This window comes from Daphnia pulicaria, chromosome 1 (assembly GCF_021234035.1).
Source record: "Daphnia pulicaria isolate SC F1-1A chromosome 1, SC_F0-13Bv2, whole genome shotgun sequence".
Classification (NCBI taxonomy): Eukaryota; Metazoa; Arthropoda; class Branchiopoda; order Diplostraca; family Daphniidae; genus Daphnia; species Daphnia pulicaria.
Window position 1 is genome coordinate 425,097 of NC_060913.1, and position 20,577 is coordinate 445,673.

The 20,577-nt window shown below is 39.9% G+C and overlaps 4 protein-coding genes and 1 non-coding gene across 6 annotated transcripts in view; 3 read left to right on the top strand and 2 right to left on the bottom strand.

Moving 5' to 3' along the window:
- The window catches only part of LOC124352507 (dopamine D2-like receptor), a 73,501-nt gene extending 65,255 nt beyond the window's left edge, over positions 1 to 8,246 (bottom strand). For both annotated transcript variants that reach the window (XM_046802043.1, XM_046802035.1), the window contains exon 1: positions 6,506 to 8,246. In XM_046802043.1, coding sequence (XP_046657999.1) covers positions 6,506 to 7,369 — 864 coding nt within the window. In that variant the 5' untranslated portion in view covers positions 7,370 to 8,246. The remainder of the gene's footprint in view (positions 1 to 6,505) is intronic.
- Positions 8,247 to 12,293: 4,047 nt separating this feature from the next.
- LOC124352601 (DNA repair protein XRCC1-like) lies at positions 12,294 to 15,335 on the top strand. Its single transcript, XM_046802138.1, has 11 exons — positions 12,294 to 12,579; positions 12,853 to 13,050; positions 13,114 to 13,346; positions 13,409 to 13,545; positions 13,608 to 14,008; positions 14,076 to 14,251; positions 14,322 to 14,435; positions 14,505 to 14,774; positions 14,840 to 14,977; positions 15,042 to 15,117; positions 15,191 to 15,335. Exons 1-11 carry the CDS (start codon positions 12,529 to 12,531, stop codon positions 15,302 to 15,304), a joined length of 1,908 nt encoding a protein of 635 aa, XP_046658094.1. The 5' UTR covers positions 12,294 to 12,528; the 3' UTR covers positions 15,305 to 15,335.
- LOC124310753 (acid phosphatase type 7-like) lies at positions 15,085 to 17,216 on the bottom strand. Its single transcript, XM_046774721.1, has 5 exons — positions 16,825 to 17,216; positions 16,547 to 16,750; positions 15,855 to 16,482; positions 15,623 to 15,794; positions 15,085 to 15,554 (listed from the first exon to the last, which is right to left on the bottom strand). Exons 1-5 carry the CDS (start codon positions 16,961 to 16,963, stop codon positions 15,369 to 15,371), a joined length of 1,329 nt encoding a protein of 442 aa, XP_046630677.1. The 5' UTR covers positions 16,964 to 17,216; the 3' UTR covers positions 15,085 to 15,368.
- Positions 17,217 to 17,752: 536 nt separating this feature from the next.
- Positions 17,753 to 17,825, top strand: Trnak-cuu. The gene has a single exon. It is a non-coding gene; the product is annotated as a tRNA-Lys (tRNA).
- Positions 17,826 to 18,695: 870 nt separating this feature from the next.
- LOC124311100 lies at positions 18,696 to 19,732 on the top strand. Its single transcript, XM_046775408.1, has 3 exons — positions 18,696 to 18,827; positions 18,950 to 19,002; positions 19,132 to 19,732. The coding sequence occupies exons 1-3, from the start codon at positions 18,810 to 18,812 to the stop codon at positions 19,568 to 19,570; spliced, it is 510 nt and encodes a 169-aa protein (XP_046631364.1). The 5' UTR covers positions 18,696 to 18,809; the 3' UTR covers positions 19,571 to 19,732.
- The last annotated feature ends 845 nt before the right edge of the window (positions 19,733 to 20,577 follow it).

The following is a 20,577-nucleotide window of genomic DNA, read 5'->3' on the forward strand; positions in this document are numbered from 1 at the left end:
GGGGAGGGGGTAGAGACCCACAATGTCATCTTTGTGTTTTCCTTTAGATTTACACAGCAGCAGCAAGACGTAGCCAAATAGAATGCATCATTTCGACGATGGTCTTCAACAGCAGCAGCAGCAGCAGCCACCGATGTTACATTCCCTTGGCTTCTTCTTTTCTATATAAGGGGACGAGGAGGGACCCACTTTGTGTTATAATATAAGGCGTTGCTGGCGTGTTGTCGTACAGATCCTTTTGTTTACTGATTCGCTCTACTGTGCTGTGCTATATGATGCTGCATGCTGCTTCTCTTGCTGGCTTGGATGGCTGTATCTCGCTCTCTCTTGGCCCATTGTGTGTGTTGTGATGTCGAAATCCTCTCCTCTATAGTCTCTCTGCTGCTGCTATACTCGTGCTGGGCCGGAAAAGAAGACAATGGTCGTCAATAGTCGCCGGATATGTCTATATGGAACAAGGAATTTCATTTCTCTTCGTGACTCTGTGCTGGGCTGATGTGTGTGTGTATACAGCAGCAGCAGCAGTCAATGCGCGCGGAAATCATATAATAGTCGCAGGTTTCCGCGCAACGGGGAACGAATTAACTTCCGCCTTTATTCTCATCACGTGATTATTATATTCTTCGATCCAATATCTCGCCAATATTTTTCAATTGATTCTTTTAATATAATCAATAATAAAATTTTTTTTTCAAAATATATTTCCTTAATTTATTTATTTTTTTAACTAATGCCACCAGCGCATTTGGCGCTAAACAAACGAAACAAACTCTCGTCGCGGTTTCACAGCAGCAACAGCAGCCGAAAGGCAAATTTTATTATAAATATCATACACGATCGATAGGCGTATTAATTCACCCATCAGCAGCATTTTTCAATAAAAGTTTCCGGGCTTTTTTTCCATTTTGTCTTAACTTCTTCCAAGGCCCGTCTCGCATTGGTGATTTTGGGATGTATGCAACTGACGTGTTTATCTCGCGAGTCAAAAAAACCGCACATGTTCCTGTCTAATGTATAGACCCATTGCTGGATTTGCACATTTATTCCGCTTTCCGCGCACATGCATAATGTCTATATATTTTACAGATTATATAGGCTAATAACTAGAAAATTCTATACATCAGTTACACCAGAAATGTCAAAATTGTACATAGGCCTATAGATATTTTACAATCCAGGTATATGAATTATATTATAGTCAATATAGGCTATATACATACAATCAAATAATTTGAGCCGATTCGGGTCCATCAGAAAAAAAAATACAACATTTTGTCATCTACTTATTCTTTTTTCACTCGGTTGAAATCTATTACTGCGGGCAAAGTGGAAATCTCGCAGAACGCAGTAGTACACACTTTGACTCGAGATTATTAAATAGAGTGAAGCAGGAAAGAGAGAAAACAAGTCTTTCTCTAGTTTACTGCTGGTATCTGGTAGGCCTATATAAGAAATCGACAAGAGAGCAAACAAAGGCGCGGCTTCGGGATCAGATTGGCGCGTGATCGATTCGAATAGGAAACCGACACTCCTTCTCCTCCCTCGTCGTCACCGAGAGGAGGAGGAAAGAAGAAGAACGAAGAAAAAACGAAAGAATAAGAAGAAAGAAAAACAGGATCCAATCTCGGTTATGTATATACTCTACAACATATAATACGTAGGCTACATATATACCTAATAAAGCAGCCAGCAAGCCAGCCAGCCAGCAACACGCCAGCACGCAGAGCAGTGTCTATATTATGGTGCGTGTGTTATGTGTATTTTAATCTATTTAGACGCCGCCGCGGTAAAGATATAGACACATTTAGATATTATTTACGGGCGCGCGCGCTCCCGCCCGACACTATTACAGAACGTTATACATGTGTGATGCGTGTTATGTTATAGAGAGAGAGGCCCGGTTATACCCTGTTCAAACCAAACTTGTATTTATATAGGAGGCTTGTTGTAGCTATATACACACGCGTCATTATTCATCGGTCTGGTATAACACACCACCACCGCTGCTGCTGCCTATATATTGTTATACATGAAAAAAAGATATAGCTCGTCTATATAGCCTAAATACAGCAGCAGTGGCTATATAGAAAGTGTGTTCAATTTGGTAATCGATATATCCGGTTTTTATACAGGCGAGAGACTTCGATCGCGATTTATATGCGAGTCTTAAAGAATTGTCGCTCGGCTTCTTTTGTATATAAACCTACAGCAGGGCTCTGTGGCGGCCCATTCAATTGTCTCTTGATTCCTCTTAACTAATGAGCTAACTCGAGACAAGAAGAAAAAACGGGTAGATAGATTAAAAATCGTCCTGTAATTAAGTTTGCTGTTTCCTCAATTAAATCGCTTTTATTCCAGACAGCAGAAAAAGAAAAGAAATTCCAACTGGCGCATGCGCTTGTATATACGTTATAATGCTGCTGCTCTATATACATTCTATAGTCGAGAGAAACTAGGTATGTGCTGCACACAGGGAGGAATATAGTGAGGCGCCGAGAAATTCGTGGAACTTGGAATTGATTCCGCGTTAACTGCTGTGCCGCCGCCGTCAAAGTGCCCAGGAATGGCGAGCATTTACCCGAATAAATCTACGCCAATGATGAGCGGCGGCTGCTGTTGCTTGCTGCTTTGACGGAGGCTCTTGTGCTGTGTCTACAATTTCCGCACTGTGCATATACACACATAGCTTTTCTTTAAAAATTCATGTTCAGTAGATACAGCAGAGATGGGGGGGTTCTGATTAATGCAATAATCCACGTTTTGCATATTCTGATGCGCTGCTGCTGATGCTGGATGAGACGAGTGATGAAGTCATTTCTAAATGATGCGTGTGCTGCTGCTGCTGCTGTTTAGCCTCTCCCGTGAATAATACCAGCAGCCTCTTTGAGTCTAGAAGTCTACATATACATCAAACATCTTATATAGTAGAATAACTTTCACGCGCGTTGGAAATGCGACTGATCCTTGCCATTTTTGCCTCCCGTTGTAATCACATTCCAGCAGGATTTTTTTTCAATTGAAAAAGATTAATAATGCTGTTGGTGTTATTAATAGTATAGGCTAATAGCCTTCTTTTGAGATTTTTTATTGATTTGAGCTTGAAGCTATATATCATAGTCAAAGTTGATATATCTTGCTGCAATCTGTGGTGAGGTGGTGATGAGCTCATCTCATCGTTAATAATAATCGAAATCGTCACAGTTGCGTCGTTTTGCCTATAGTACGTTATTTAATAATCTAGTAGTCCCCCCCATGTGATGGCAATGATATCATTGTAATTCCTAATTTATAGTGATGCGTGGGGTTTAGTGTCAAGTACCAATGATGCAATAACCCCGAGATGGCGCTGCTGACAATGGCGGAATCAACAGCGGCAAAACAGGTCGAGTGACTTATCCGCTAATTTACGACGACAATCCAAATAAAAAAAAGGGGACAACTAAGTAAATAACTAACGCGCCGCCAGCGTATAGCAGCACTGATGGCCAAGCACAACACAAGCAGCACAGCAGCAGCGAAGGAAAATAAATAATATTACAAGAGCTATTATAATATATTATATACTAGCTTGCAGACAACACAGGACGTTGCACACGGGTGCTGCTGCACATGCTTCCGCTGGGGTCCAATCCAATCCATCGATCCAACCGTCCTCCTCTCCTCTTGTGTGCTTGGGTTTGAGTGTGTGTGTGTATGTGTGGGAGGTTGATATAATAAAAGCTACTTTCTCCTTTTTCTTATAGATATTTCTCCTGTCTATATATTTTGCCCCTGATGTGTTATTGGCCTTTGCATCAATGTGAACACACACACAGCACTGCCTCGCGGCTATTTAAACGCGTATTAGATGTATAGATAGTAAGAGGGGCTTATATATACCACCTATACAACATCAAAGACATCATCGAATATTTAGCCAAAGAAAATTGTCGAATTTTGGCTTTTGACCATAAGTGGATTGCGTCATGATATGCAGAATGGTTGCCTATTTAGCATTTAGTATATTTAGTATATATATACGCATATAGACATTAGACTGCTCTACTGGGTTTCACGGGTGGGAGGAGTAGAAGGGGCTTGTATTAAACCTCCGATACGCACTTATCCGGCAATTAAGGTGGGCGTGGTTTCTACTCAGCAGACATCATCAGACTTCCCTGGGAAACAAACAGGGAGCTCAACTTCAAACGGAATGGCAAATAAACTCGGTGGGAAAAAAAGAATATACGGAAATCGTTTTCTTCTATAAAGACCCCGCCAGCAGCCACTCGTGTTGATGTGCTGCTGTGCATAGATCAAATGCACTTCTGCTGCATGCTTCGGTCTATATAATACATCAAAATAATAGATGTACCTTTAACAAAGGGACGAGAAGGTTAAATATAAATATCAGCACCTCTCTAAATTAAATAATATATACTCAACATGTTTTGATAAATGTACCATTTTTAATATTATGTGTATGTACATCCTCTATACTATAAGGTGGAAGAGTGAGTTTTCTAGACATGACTGCCTTATATCCTACCAGTTAAATTATAATACGATTACTTAGAAAAACAGCTTTAAGCTATTTGGTTATACATCAGCACAAAGAAGAGGTAGGCTATAACGCGCTGATGCCGGGAGAGAAGTCTATACTGTATATACTAGGTTATGCTACATCACTGATCACAATTTAATGTTAACTGTTCGGAGAAAAAGAAAAAGAAAGAACGCAAGAAATCGGCGCAATCACTACAACAACTGATGCTGCTGCTGTGACGCAAATCGAATTAAGACTCAATAACGGCTTAATAAGAGATTGCTGCTTGGTGTCAATTATTTTAATTATAAATAGTATAGCTGGCGCGTTTATAACGACACGCGCGGGCTTATCCATTTACATTATATTCCCCATAGCATTTGCTGCAATGCCGAAATTATTCTATTGCGCAGCATGCTGTATTAGCCTATGTATTTTAGTTATCTTCTGCTGTGCTGTGTGCATGTGTATATTATGTAGGAGAGTAATTTATTGCTTTATATTTTCTTTGGCTCTGCAAGATAAAAAAAAAAAAAAAGAATTTGGCGGAAGAAATTGGAAGTCGTTATATGCAAATCCCCATAGCGAGCGCCGGATCTCTATAGATATAAAAGTCGCGGACATTTGGTGGCAGACGTGATACGTTTACTAATTTAACACAATAAAACGTGTGTAGATATAACAATATAAGTTCTAGACTTTTTTTTTGGCAGATGTACTCTATACATAATAATGTACACAGACGTCATTGGTCAATTGGCACAGGAAAAATTGTTATTATACAACAGTTTTCCTATCTGTAGCCTACTAATGTAATTAAGAACTTGTCTTTTGCACATCTTTTTTTGTGTGTGCTGCATCCTTGTATAGGCTACATTTTCCACCATCGATTTGATTACCGTCATCGCTATTTCATCTATTATACATACACGCTGCTGTATATAGTAGCACAGCAATAGTTGAAAGAAATTTCGCCAATAATGATATAATAGTGCTGCTGCTGCTGCTGTGTGTCTCACATTTGTGATTAGCTTGGCTGCACCCAGCATGCTGCTGTCATCTGGCAAGGAACTCGAATAGAATTTGCTGCTGTTACATAGTTGGAAAATGAACGTTCCCCCTCCTCCTTGTGCTGAGCACATATACAAGGCTGTGTAAATATTTTTATTAAAAAAGTTCAAAAGGCGACGATGCGAGAGAGTCCAATCTTATATATAGGATAGGATAGGATCGGATAGGATCTCCCGTCGTTGTATAATAATAAATAGATAAAATAAATATATAGCTAGCCTACGTCTGCTGTTGTATAGCCTATATCTATGCAGCAGGTTTCTTCTTCTTCTTTTATATTTGATGCTGCTGCTGCTACTGGGTTGACAAAACAAAAAGAAGAAGAAATCTATACAAAATAAAAGGCCTGAGCTGCTGCTGGATGTGATGTACCTACTCTATAAACTGCGTTGGCCGCAACAGGCTGTGCTCTTGTGCAGGCACGCGCCCGTCTCATTTCCCTATATATAATATACATCAGCTATAGCTATTAGACGCTCTGCTGTTCTTATTTCGCCGTTGCATGGCAACGAACCGAATAACTCGGCTGATCATTAAATAAATATGAAAGAAAAGTCTTATAGAGGCGGACTCTATATACATAATTATATGCAGAATATATAGAAGCCCATAACCTTTTCGCCGCGTGTTATCGATATTGATATAACTAGGGCAGGTTGTAAAATGTCGATATACAACGCCGGCCCGGTTTATTATATAGAAAGTTCAATTACATTCAATAAATGTAAGCGAATAATATTATATATCTTTTTATAAAGCTCGAAATTGTGTATATATGGCTATAATAAAAGTGCGTTGGACTGAACACATAGTGACAACATAAATGGGCCAGCCAATCGGTCATTTTGTTTCGATGCGGTATATAAATTATTACAAATATATAGGATGGATAAGTTTATTAAGGCTTACCGTGACGTAAACGGCGAACGGCATGACCAGAGTGGCGACCAGCAAATCGGCGATGGCCAGACTGATGATAAAGTAGTTGGTGGCCGTCTGGAGGGCTCTTTCGCGGTAGACGCTCAGGATGACCAGAACGTTGCCGAACACGGTCAAAAGTGGGAACAGGAAGAGCAGGAGGGCCCAAAAGTTTTTGGCTTCCATGTCGTCGTCGATGGACGTCCCGTTGATGCCCGTCCCGTTGTTATTGTTGTTGTCCCACATCAGTCCGTCGTCGGCCCCCTGGCAATTCCGGCCGCCAACTGCTGACGCCGTTCCGTTCAAAAATGAGCAGCCGGCCGTGCTAATGTTCAGGTACGGATCTCGCCAGGCGGTCGTGCTGTTGATCAGCTCCGTGATGGAGCCAACCCAGCTGCTGTTGCGATTGCTGGCCGGCCGTCCGTCCGTCTCTGGCCGACTGTGAACCAACGTCCAATCAGAGCCCAGCGTCGTTGATGAATTGATGAGGCTGTTGCCGCTGTAGTACGTGTCCTGGGCCGTCTTTTGAGACGAGTAGCCCGTGCTGGAGCGGCCCATCATGGCCGAGCGGCCGGCGACAGTGGGCCGAACTAGCCGCAAAGCGCTCCGCTTGGTGTTGAATCCCAAAGAGCCGCTAATGCTGGTGGAAGCCTGCTGGCCGTCGGCCGACGACGGCGGCGGTTTATTGGCCGCCGTCACGCCCCGCACGACGTAGCCTTGAATCCGTGCCAATTTGGCCGAGTAGCGCTTGGTGATGAGGCTGGACGCCGTCGTCACCGGCAGGGCGGCCGACGTCGCCGTGCTGCTGTCCGTCAACGCAGCCGCCGCCGCCATCACCGTCGACACCGCCTCCATTTTTATTATCGAATCACTTTTAGAATATTTATATATCCAATTGCTTGCGAATCAAATCAAAATAAACAAAAAAACTCCCCGAAAAACTCAAATGAAAAATGAAATTGAAACAATTTTTGTGATGAAATTTGTCGGAAATTTTGATTGGGTCGCCTAATAAACGGCGGCAGGAGCACTCGGCGCGTCTTTCAAGTCATCGGTGGTTGTTGTTGCTGCTGATGCGACGAGTTGTCGACGGAAATCTCGTGCTATCTCGTCGCCGTTAAACGGAGCTGGAGCCAGCAGCAACTGGCGAGCGATCGAACTCATCTCAGCATATCATCTAATATTATATTTCTCGGGAGCGCCAGCATCAAATGTATAGAAGCGATTGATCCTGTCCTGTCCTGCTGCGTGGCCCCCAGCAGCGCTCAAACTCTATGCAAAGATTGTCGGTTATCAAACCTAATACATGGCACACACACAGCACACATCACACACAGCGCACACAGCAGCACACATCTATATTTCGAACCGAATTTCCAGCACACCACTTTTCTATCTCTCTTTCCCCCCACAGGTTGAAAATGAACACTCTCTCTCTTTTTCACCCGAAAATTCGATTTAGGTTCAATTTCGAATGCAAAAATAATCAAAACTAATAGACCCAAAAATAAATTTTTAAATGAAAAAATCAAAATAAATTTTGACACGACTATATCGACACTCTGTGCTGATGGCGAACGAATATATCTAAAGAAATAGCGCGCGGTATAAAATCAGAGACGGTGTAGACCGACTGCACTTGGGACACGACCGACACTGAGTCCTTTATCTTGTGCCATCGCCAACCAGTCCGTTTTTTTTCTGCTGCTGGGGGCGTCCGTGCTGCGCTGTTTCCTTTGGGCACTGCTGGGCGCTGGGCTGATGGGCTGGGCGGATGCTCCGTAGTGCAGTGAGTCTATAGTCTTTGATAGCGTGCACAGTATAGTTCTACACATATATCTTTTGGCTGCGCTGTGCTGGCGCTGTGGAAAAGGGCGACACACATGCGCAACACACATCACCATCGCGCACACAGCAGCACATAGCCAGAATGTTTTCGAGATGCATCATAGCGCAACTATAACAACTACTATAGAAATAAGAGAGAGACATATTGTACACAAGGGAGCGCTGCTCACATCAGTCCATCAGCGACACCAAATATACAACGGTGTGCTGCTCTGTGTAGGCTACATATCATCACAATTTATTTAAAAAATATATAAAATAAGTGCTCTTATTTACATCGATATAATACTGTTACCTGAGTTATACTTATGTCTTGGGTTTTGAATTGTGTATATAGTCTATGTATGTAACAGGATTCATCTGGGTGATGCTGGATTCAACTCGGTTGTTGGCAACTTTCAATAAACGATATTACAGCGTACGTTGTACGCTGGTGTATTTAGGCCGAATAATATTTAATATTATATAGGGCTGCTGGCTGTTAGATGCATTTGTATATTTAAAGGATCAGTCCCCACTCTCATCACGATATTTTGAATACTTTTTGAAGCTCGTTTATAGGCCGGTTATTCGCTAATATGTAGCCTATGTATGTAATACTATCATTTTTCAAATGGCGGATCATCGATTTCAGTATACCTATATAGTATAAATGATTACAGAAAATCGACTGATGTACTACGTGAGTATAATCTGCTGCTGGCGGACTATAGAAAATCTATATCTGATTCAGCCATCCGAGTCTTTTCAATTAGCTACTATTTTTGCGGCTGCCGGTGTGTTGTGTGCTGTTGCTGGCGCGATGATGATGATGAATCAAAGCAACAATTGTCGAACGTTGTGGGCATGGGCTACATACACCGCTGCTGCTGCGGGTTGTCCTATCCTATCTAAAAGGTGTGTGGGTGTGGTCTGGAGTAAAAAAAAAAGCCTCAAGTGCTGGCGTTTGTCACGCGGCCTATCTATATGCTGTATTAGAGCTGACGCTGTTGTATAGTAAGCGCTATATAGTACTCGTGTGTTATGTACCACGCAAAGGGACGAGGTGTACCGACGAGAGCGTATAATAGTGCTGGGAAAAAGGGCTGAAACAAAACGCGAATGCAAGGGGGGGAGAGGTTTGTGTCTAATGAAATGTGGCCGTGACCGTTTTTGTTTGTTGTTTTCTCTCGCCCGGCTTACACACATCTACTTAGGTATAACCGACCCCATCAAAAGACTTAAGCTCCCACCCACAGCACTATATACAGCAGATAAATACTCTAGATATACACAGCAGCAGCAGCAGCGTGTAAAAGACCTTATATTATTATATTCTCCAAAGCGTTAACTTTTCTCTCTTGCTGCGTGAATTATATATATGATGCGCCCATCAGCGCAGCGCACAACTTTATTCTAGAAAATGTTACATCACGGGCCGTGGACCGATTTGATATTAACACAACATTACATCCTGTGTTTTACCCCGAAAGTTTATTCGCGTTCGTTATAAGCGGTTATAAGTGTACGTTGCGCACCACGCGCATATTAAAACGAGTGTTATACAGCAGCCACACATGAACCTGCTATGTGTAGCGTGAAATGGGACAATTAATTATACACACGACAGTCTCTTTTTAATAGTAAATAAGATTAGATAATTATGTATAGCACGACGTAAATAAAATGCCACGAACATAATTATATAGAAATATATAATATAAAGGGAATGAAATGATTTGTTGAGCACCGCAACGCTATGCATGCTGTGCTGCCTCGAGCGATTCAAAAGTATATAAAATGGCACTTTTGCCAAACCGAAATTAAAAAAAAAAAACTTTTCCAATCTAGTATACGAACATTCAGTTATATAGCTATATAGCCGTATTTACATATATACATACGGTGCTTGTATAAGTTCATGTTATAACATGCCACTCTCTTATATAGATCTTTGCTGAGTGCAAGAAAGCGCCTCTGTGCTGCTGATGCGAAAGTTCAGATTCGTCTACCAATAAGTTTCGTTCGAGCAAAGCCTCTACGTATTTTCCCCCCTGCAGACGTATAATAAACAAGTAGGCCTATCTGGTATAGTGTGTCGTCTGATGATACTTTGAACGTAAAGTACCAAAACAATACTTTTGAAACTGTATCACCGACATAAAGGCGCGGTGCATTTCTGGTAAGAGAAGTATATAGTTGACGGTGCTTGCAGCAGAAGCTCATTAAAGCGCCTTACATGGCCTATATACTGTCTATATACATGTTGGGACACGGCAAACTCTCTAGACACACACAGAGTCTCAATCGATTGGAAAAATAGAGATGTGAGATATACTATAGACGCGCGTCAGCATCATATATAGAGATCTCTTCATCATTTTATACTTTGTAGATGATAACGAAGCCCCAGCAGCAGCATATACATATTAGAAGAGATTACCGGGATATTCATCGACACCAAGCAACGATGAACAAAGTTTTAGACTAGCCTATATAGGCCTACACCATATGCAGCATATAGCCTATATAGACGGTAGGTAGGTATACTGCTGATTGTGTCTTTGTTGTATTTTTTTGGGGAGGGATATCTTTGGAATAATACAAGAGGAAAAAATAAAATAAAATGGAGAATGAAATAGAAAGACTATAAGAAATTGAAGTGGCTCGTACATAGGTATACAAAGCTGCCGGAAGCCTAATACATATATATTGTATGTAATGTGTGTGTGTATATGCCTGCAGTGAGTGCAGTTTATATATAATAGCCTGTGTATTGATATATGTAGTCAGCAGGATCGAGGAGAGTTAAAAGAAAAGTTTTTTTGGAAGGAAAGTTTAAAAAATAGATTCGTTTATAATGTCCTTTTCTCTGTGCCAAACCTAGATTCTTTGGCTGTATATAGTGAAATAAGACGTAAATAGGAGAAATTAAAAGCCTACTATATAATGTACCCATGTTCATCCTTGGAAAGAGCTGGGCTGCTGCTGCTGGGCCTTGTAAATGGGTAAAATATAAAGAAGGAAGGAAATGAGCGTGGAGGTGTCAATACTACTAACGCCGGAAAATGTTCCAGTTGATACTGGGCGATGCGTATTGACGTAAACCGCTGTGGCTGTTTTATTTTGTTTGTTTTTCTGGGGGATCACCTATTAATATAGGCGAGACGTCATATGGTTTTCTTCTCCTCGGCTTTTCTTTCGGTATCCAAGGAGCGAGAAACGGTCGAATTAGAAAAAAAAAAAAAAATGAAATGCTTTGCACTATGGCTGCTGACGTTGTCCTTGTAATATAAACTTCGTTGTCGGAGTACCACGTTGAGAAAATATAATGCGCCAGCTAAGCCGTAATAGAAATTAAATGAGCTAAAACATCAGGCACCCTCTTCCCAGCATCAGGAATGATTAAGAGAAAAGAAAATAGTAAATTTAGTGGACATTAATCAATTTGGTAGTTTAAACATTGAACCACCAGAACGTATTTCCGGTTCCAATTGAAATTGACTTAATCGTTTAATCTTTAATGTCTAGATTTTGTTTGCAGACTTCTTAATTTCTGTAGTCGTATTAACAACGTTAATCTCTTCTGATGTCGAGTTATTGTCGGTTTATTATGTCGACTTGTCATCGGACAGTAATAATAAATAAAAGGATAACCTGATAGGCTATTATCCACTATATGCTGTTAACCTTTTTAACAAAAAGGCAAGCGTAGAAAAAAAAACCAGCGATTTTTGTTTGGATTCTGAATCTGGTGTTGTGTTCAATGCATATTGAATAGGCGCGCTGAATGCATTTTACAATGTCCGTTTGCAAGCCAACGCGCTCTGTTGGCAGGTTTTTTAAACAGGGCCCAGGAGCAGCCGACTTTTCATATAATAATATAAAATGTAGGGAAAATTGAATGATCACAACTTTTAAAATGGGGGAATAAATTATTATTCTAATACAATCTGAATCGCTTAGAGTGCCACACGACTTAGAATAAGAAATCTTCCAAATTATTCAGGCCGTCTTCTAGCCCCAAAGCCGCCAGAGAATAAAACGTATTAGTGCAGCTGCAAACATTGTACAAATCAACTTCCGAGGTTTACGATACACGTGCCAACTGCCAAGTTAAAAAGTCGTTGAAATTTGTTTTCCAGTTTTGATTATCTTAACATTTGTTCAGCGTCGTTGTTTTGCCTATGGCGCCCATAAAATTTACTCGTGTTGTGAGTTTCAGTAGCGAAGATCCGGTATGTTTACAATATTGTGATTTTCATTAAAAAGTACAGTTGCAAGTGATAGTTGTTTTGACGTTTGGTTTATCGAACAAGGGTGATTTTCACAAATTACTCTTGACACTTCTACTGCTATTTCGGTTGTGACTGTTGTGACTGGCAGTATAGAAATCTATTTAATTTCAACGATAAAGACTTTCACTAGAAGAAGATAAAATAGTCAAAACGATTCTTACAATTTGCACAACTCTGTGCAGTATGGAAAATGTTAAATATTTTTTTTTACAGAATCAGCCAACAGAAAACCTCATTAAAGATGGAGCGTACAGGAAATGGAGGTGCAAATCTGCTGGAGAGCAGAAAGCGTGGGTTGAATTTCAGCTAGAGAAAACATCCCTCATTTCAGCTGTTGACATAGGAAACCATGGTTCTGCATTCATTGAAATTTTAGTTGGTAGAAGTGGTTGTTCCGATGAAGACTACAAGGTAGACATTACACTTTAAAATAATTGTATTATTTTTAATGTAAAAGTTGTACACATGTATTAGGTTCTTTTGAATTCAGCCTCTTTTATGACACCTCAAGAGTGTCGAAACGAAACAAATCTCCAGCGTGTACGGATTTTCAAACACCAAGATTTGAACAAGGCCACCCAAGCTGAAAAATGGGATCGCGTTCGGGTTGTTTGCACTCAACCGTTCAACAAACAGCTTCAGTATGGAATTTCCTTCCTTACAGTTCATGCTCCAGAAGATGAGTCAGCTAATAAAACCAACAATAAGTAAGCCACAAATATTGCCACATGTCATATGTATCCCACTAAATGAATCTTAATCACCTTAGTGCTAGCGTGAAAGCAGCAAACAGCATAGATCTTGGCATGTTCAAACTTAGGTCCGAAGAATCAATTGTTGACCCCATCAAACAAGGCAGTTTGTTCTCTCGGTTCAAGTCGTCGATCAGCACCTCGCCCAACACTCGTAATTATTGCTGTCTAATTCGTTTTCATACCATGATAATGATTTTTTTTTTTTTTGAATAGAGCCTGGTGCAATCCGTGCTGCATCTCAAAGTCTTGCCTCTGCTGCCCTAGCACAGAGTGAGAAAGAGGCCTTGACCATTTTGAGACACTCCCCTAACAAGGACGGCAGCAGACCAGATATCAAATTGACAGATAAACTTAAAACGTTGCAGACTCGAAGTCCCACAGTATCTAAAACACCTACTGCTGCCAAAGTCGATCAACATTCGCCATTACCTAGTCGCAAACAAGTGGAATCTGATCGGCCGAGACCAGTTGCACCGCCCATCACTCCACCAGCTAAAAAATCGCTGAGTAAAAAAATGCAAGAAAGCAAACCAAGACATTCCCCCCTTCATGAATCGCAGAGAGTCGAAGGACCAGTTAAAAGGAAAACACCACCACCTTCTCCATCAGTTGACGTAAAAATTTATAATTCAACCTTTCTATGTGTCATAATATCAACATCTTTTGAATGCCGATCTATAGACGCAGCGGTTAGCGAAAAAGCAACGGACAACCAAACCTTTCAATCGCCTATTGGAAGGCGTCGTGGTGGTCCTTAGTGGTTTTCAAAATCCTTTACGGGGACAACTGCGAGATAAACTGCTGGCCTTAGGTGCCACCTATAAACCGGAATGGAACGCGTCTTGTACGCATTTGATGTATATTTTTACAAAACAAATTTTTGGCGTAAAGTCATGCGCTTATTATTCTTTATTCATTTGATTACAGATGTGCCTTTTACAACACACCAAAGTTCATTGAAGTTAAGGGCAAAGGCAAAATAGTTACCAAAAATTGGGTTCAAGATTGTTTCGACAAACGAAAAAGATTACCATGGAGACGGTAAAAATCAATATCAATGTGGTTTATTTTTCTATCTCTTGAATTGTAATAATTTGTCCTTTTAAATAGTTATTGTTTAGATAAAAATGACAGAGGAGAGGAAAGCGAAGAAGAAATTTGGGAAGGAGAGGACCAGGGGCCGACATGTCCGACCCCTACACCCCAAACCAGTAAAGCAGCAACTGTAGTACCCCAGTCGCCAACTATAGCAGCCAGTTGTAAGCCTACTACTGTGGTGGCGAGTCCTAAAACTAGTGTCGTCAAGGACGAAGAAGAAGAAGAAGACTACGGCGGGTCGACTGAAGTTGACGAAGTCGACACGGAAGATGAAATCGATATGTAAGCTCATCTCACACACTCTTTTCGAATTTATAATGGCTAACGTAAATAATTGTTTGAAATAGGATCAAGAAGAAAATTAAAGAACAACAGCAGACTTTGGAAGATTCAAATATTTACGCTAATTTGAACTTTTATCTGGGCAAAGATTTGTCCGAAGATGTGAAAGAGGACCTAACGCTCTATATAAAAGAATGTCAAGGGTACTACCATCAATTAAATTTCTTACGTTCCTTTTTGACAAATAACGTATTTTTTTTCAAACAGTAAATTAGTATCGAAAATTAAATCAAAGGTTGCGTACTTTATATCGGACGATCCGGACGATGATTCAGTCGCCAAGGTAAATGCAGTTTATTTATTCTGTTCACAAAAGATTACTCAAATTGGGTCTTGGATTATTCTTTAATTAAAAGGCGCTGTCGAAAAACCAAGACATGAAAATTGTCAAAAGTGAATGGATACGGACGTGCAGAAAAAACAACAAATTAGTTGCTTTCGATCAATTTTTGGTTCAACTAACGAAATAAAACGAATAATAAAGGTATTTTAAAAACAGAACGATGTCTTCGTTTATACTGATAAGGAGTTAAACTATACGTGATCTTTGATTAACCAAAAATCGTCAATCACCAGACCGTTTTGATCATCTGACACTTGTTCCAAATGTAAATGAGTTTTGTTAGCGAGAAACAATCGGGAGTAACCGTAGTCGTTGCTGCGAAAGGCCGACCAATAGGGTAATTCTGGAATAAAGTCATCCCGTTCTTCTCGACAACCCTGAAATTTTAATATTTTTGATAAATGCGGTGTGCAAAGTTAAATTCTTTCCAGCATATCTCTCCTACCGCTGATCCAGTTGTCACGTGAACTGGAGCTTTAGGGTTAGTATAGGGATGTTCCAAGCTTCCATTCATTACCGTACGGTTGTATACAGGCCAAAGTCGTTCGTACGAGTGTTCGTGAGCCCACAAGGCCAGGTCAACTCCATACTTGAAGAGGAGCGGCTCCAAAGCGAACCTATAAGAACAGTACATTATTTTGAATTATTATTTGACATAATAGCACGCATTCGATTACCAGTGAAACAAAGGGAGCCCAACCCGAGTAAGAGTATCTTTCTTTGTACAGTCGTCTTGATCTGTATTTGAGCAATACATTGGACGATGGCCCATTACTATTATCCACGGTCGGACGCTAAGATTTTCAGGAGCGTTGGCCTCTTCTAGATCGCGAATCAGCCAATCGTACTGTAAAACGATCTGCTTAAAACCGTAGTTGATGAAATAGTAAAATTCGGTCGAGATGGAAATGATATGCGCTGGTCCAAGGTTAAAACTGTACATTAATCCATTTTCGCTTCCCGGCATAGAGAATCGCGCTTTGTAATGGCTGAAGTTGTACTTCTCTTCGTGATTTCCGACCGAGGTCATGTAAGGAACGTACGCGGCAATCGGTTCGATTTGACGCATAAATCGGTCGCCAAGTTGTCCGTCTTCTTCATACAAATCGTATCCGAAATCGCCAACGTGGAATATAGCATCGTAGCGCCCTTCTTGCGACTCTTCTTGCAGACGCGAAAGTGACTGAGGATTTTCCGAGCCCATATCGCCGTACACAGCAAGTCTTGGGGACCAGTCGGTCGAATTTTCCACCGTAACAAAATTGAACAAACTGGACCACCCCAGACGACTCCCACATCGATAAACTAATGAAAGAAAAACATTTTAAAAACTGCTTAGCCTAACTGATATGGAAAATCTGAAGATTACAGTATTTTTGTTTAGGTGACAACCTTGTGAGCTTCACTCTGTGTACAAATTGCTTTCGCTTTGCCAGCCCACCATCGATAAACTCAGTTGCACTCCCTATGGCTGTTTCTGTTAAATGATTCTCAACAATTCCATATTCCACAACACTTGTTTCATTTGTATTGTTAATGGTGTTCCATGTAACAATGAGATCAACAGGTTCATCTAAATCAAATTTCAATGATTAAATTTTTGAAAAAATTGTACATAGCACAAAATGTTCATAATCATGTCTATACCTGAGAAAGATAAATGAATTTGTTGTGGTTGGACATCATAATAAATGTGGGTGGTATCAATCTGTAAAGCAGTGGTTAACAAAACATTGGACAGAATGGATATTTTTATAAAAAAATGCATTTCTTTTATGTTCATCATGCAAAACTGAGTTTCTTCAGGTGTAGGCTATAGTACTTTTTACAGCAGTAAGTCGAAAGAACTTCAAACAACACGAACGAAATTGTTAAATACTGCGTAAATTATTGCTCTTAGTCACCTCTGAAACTTTTAGTTCGCAAAGTTAAAAAATAACCCATAAAGGAATGAGCAGCATTGAACACTATTTTTTAAACATTTAACACAGAGGTTTCGTGACAGGCACCTGTCTTTTGTTTACTAAACATGTACATCCCTCTTGTGGTAAATATAGGAACTTCAATCATTTAAAACGCCCGCCATGAACCATGAAACATGATACTGTACACTTTTACATTACAGGTCATCTTGATTAATAAAACTGCCAAGGAAATGGAATGGAATACTTGAACCATAATAAGATAATATGATATGCATTTTTGGAAATGAAGTGTTATGAAACGTTATACCTCGTCTTGAAACCACGTACTTTTTTGTTGGTAGAACAAATCCGAACAAATCTGTGGCAACATTACCGAACTATAACATGTTCGTAAATCGTAACGGTCTGTATGATGTCTAATCACAGGAGGAAACATAAAAAGTTACCAATGCATAGTCCATCATCCTATGAAGCGTTAATAACCAATAAAATCAACAGGGAAAATAAGCAAATGTTGAAAAATTACTCCTCAAGGTCTATCTTACCAGTGAAACCCTAACTAAATCATCAACTAGACAATCAGAAGAAAGCGCGTGACGCTCTAAATTTACTCATTTTATTTGATTAAACAGTAATGCCATCTGAAACAAGCCTGGCTAGCTCAGTCGGTAGAGCATGAGACTCTTAATCTCAGGGTCGTGGGTTCGAGCCCCACGTTGGGCGAAAATTTATTTTTAGAAATCACGCTTCACCTAAATAGTTTACCCCCCATTAAATGAAAATAAGTTTCCTTCAGAGTTCAATGCAAAAGATTCCATGAACTGTATGTTAAGAAATCAAAAGCAAAATGTTTAAACGGTTTGTAAAACACTATCGGTGTTTTATTTTTTAAAGGTGTATTCATTAAGATTCATTATAATAGAGTTTCAATACTTTGAATGTCACAGAAAAGATTTGTTATTAATATACAGCATATAATGATAGAATATGCGAGCTATATTGCGGTACTCGACATTAATTAAACCGGATGTGCTGGGGATTCCTCTCACAGTGGCCCTTCAGGCACCTTCGAAACTCTTATTATATAGCCTATTTTCTTCTTTGGAAGTTTGGAACCAGGTATCAAGTTTTAGGGCGACCTGACCTACCCTTTTTTCTGATTCTCAGGTATAAATTGAAATTGGTTTCACATGTCTGACCTTGTTTCTAGACGTTTAAAAAAGTGAAAGTATAAACCTTATAGACCTAGAATATTTCAAGGCTGAGGAATTAAGTTTAAATTGTATATTTGGAATTGCATTAAACGGAAATGCACAACAGGACCAATACTTATGCTATTGCAGAAGCAGCATTTAGCTCAATTTTTCCGCTGACTGCTTCCTTATTTATCTGAATTCTGTTGACAATTTTAAATCCCGTGAACTCTCTTTTGATAGAAGCAGCAATAATCTGATATTTTCATATGATTTACTTGACCTATTTTCCGATTCGCACGCAGGCTTTCTTCTACGTGTCTGGAACACGACAACAAAATTTGAGTTGAAGGTCGTCAGGATCAAGAAACTTGGCTTGGTAACCACTAACCAGCCTACACCAACAGTATATAAGGTCGAGGTAGTTTCCATTTTGGCATCAAGCTGCCAATAGCGTTCAATCAGGAACAACGTCCAATTTCCGCTACTCTCCTTTTTACATCTATACAAGAAAATGAATACCTTTAAAGTAGTAAGTGAATTCATATTTCTGTATCCTACTTAACCTCGAACATTTTTAAAGCCAACTTTATTTCGTGCATTATTTTTCTTTTTACCGGTGCACATTAATTGATATTGAAATTCTTTATACAGATGATTGTCGTGTGCTCTGTTATGGCAGCGGTATGTTCAGGCCAATATACCCAGTAAGTCATTTTTAATATGTTCTACAAATCCAAAATTCATTTGTGCAATTCTGCCTGTAAATCTAAATATTAAAAAAGATAATTGCATTCATGTATACTGATCCTTACATTTGTTGTCTAATTTTTTAGATCTGGTAAGCCAAATAGTTGGATGAACCAACCGGCAAGCAGTCCCTTGGTCCCCAACAAAACTGGCCCGGAAGATGCGTCTGCTTCCATCGGTTCTCCTGTTGCTCCTGCTGCTCCATCGGCTCCAACTCACATCAATTTCCCTGCCAGCGCCTTCCCTACCATTTCTCAACACCTCTGCACTTGCACAGCCGTTTCCGAGTCTACAGCCGCTGGTATGATTGAAAAATACCAGCAACCTTCCAGCTCTTCAGCCGCCGCAACTGAACAACAGTCAGCTCCTGCTGCCCAGCAATCCTACTCCCAGCAGCAACAGGCTCCTGCTCAAAGTGCTGGCTCTTATTTGACCACTGCTGCCCCTATTGAACAAGGCCCCAGTGCTGCTGACCAATTTGTTAAGCCCGCCTATGCCATGAGCAACAAGGTCACTGGGTACTAAAATATTGTCAGACTGCTTCTAGACTTCAATAAACTTTAAACGCGTTTGAAAAAATATCGTATCTTGAGACTTGAATTTTTGAATCAATGCCAGCTCTTTCACGTAGGTTCTATACTGTCGACAAATATACTTCGAAAAAAGACTGACGGTTTATATTATGGAAATTTCGTAGCTACGTTCTGTTTTTAAATGTACGCAGAACTAGACAGATGAAAACAAAATCAGTAATAAATTCAAAAATGATGGAAGTATAGTATCACCATTAAAAAAAATTTAAGTGGAAAACATAATGCTGCGATAACGATAGTGTAATTTAAATGAAAAATCTATCAGTGAAAAATGTTAACTGTGTCTAGGGTAAAGTCTGTAGTAGCCTAAAGTTGTCGTAGCTACCAAACTATAAAAAAACAATCTAAAGTAATAGCGATTGAAAAAGTATTATATGAGTTCTGGCCTATAGGAGATGGCTACATGAAATTATACAGGGCTGAAATTGGCAGATATAGTACAAACACAACTTTTAGCGTCAAGCAATCAATTTAAAAAATTACATTTATTCAGAGGCCTTTTCCGCTACCAAATTAATCCCGAAATAAACCGTAATATAACAATAAATAATCAGCGCTGTTTTAATTTGAAGAAAATAAAACATTTGGGACATTTGATGCATATGAGAGTGATTCTACCGGCAAAGGAGTAGGCCTAAAGGGGAAAACATATTTTTTTTAAAGTTGAATTAAGGTTAAACTCTTGGTTAAACTAGTACATTTTCCATTTAACAAAATTTTTTTGTATAACGCAGCCTTTCAACATGTTAATCGGACGCTACATCTCTCGGCCGTCTGCTGTTTTCCTTTTGTTGTATCGATGGGCAGGTACAGCCTGATTTTCTTATAGGGGGTTAAACATAAGGGGAGAGGGTACATAGTGTTGGGTTTATTACGATAACGAAATGAGTGCCCATGGTAACTGTATACAAAGCCTACGTTTGTGAAAGTTCATTTTCT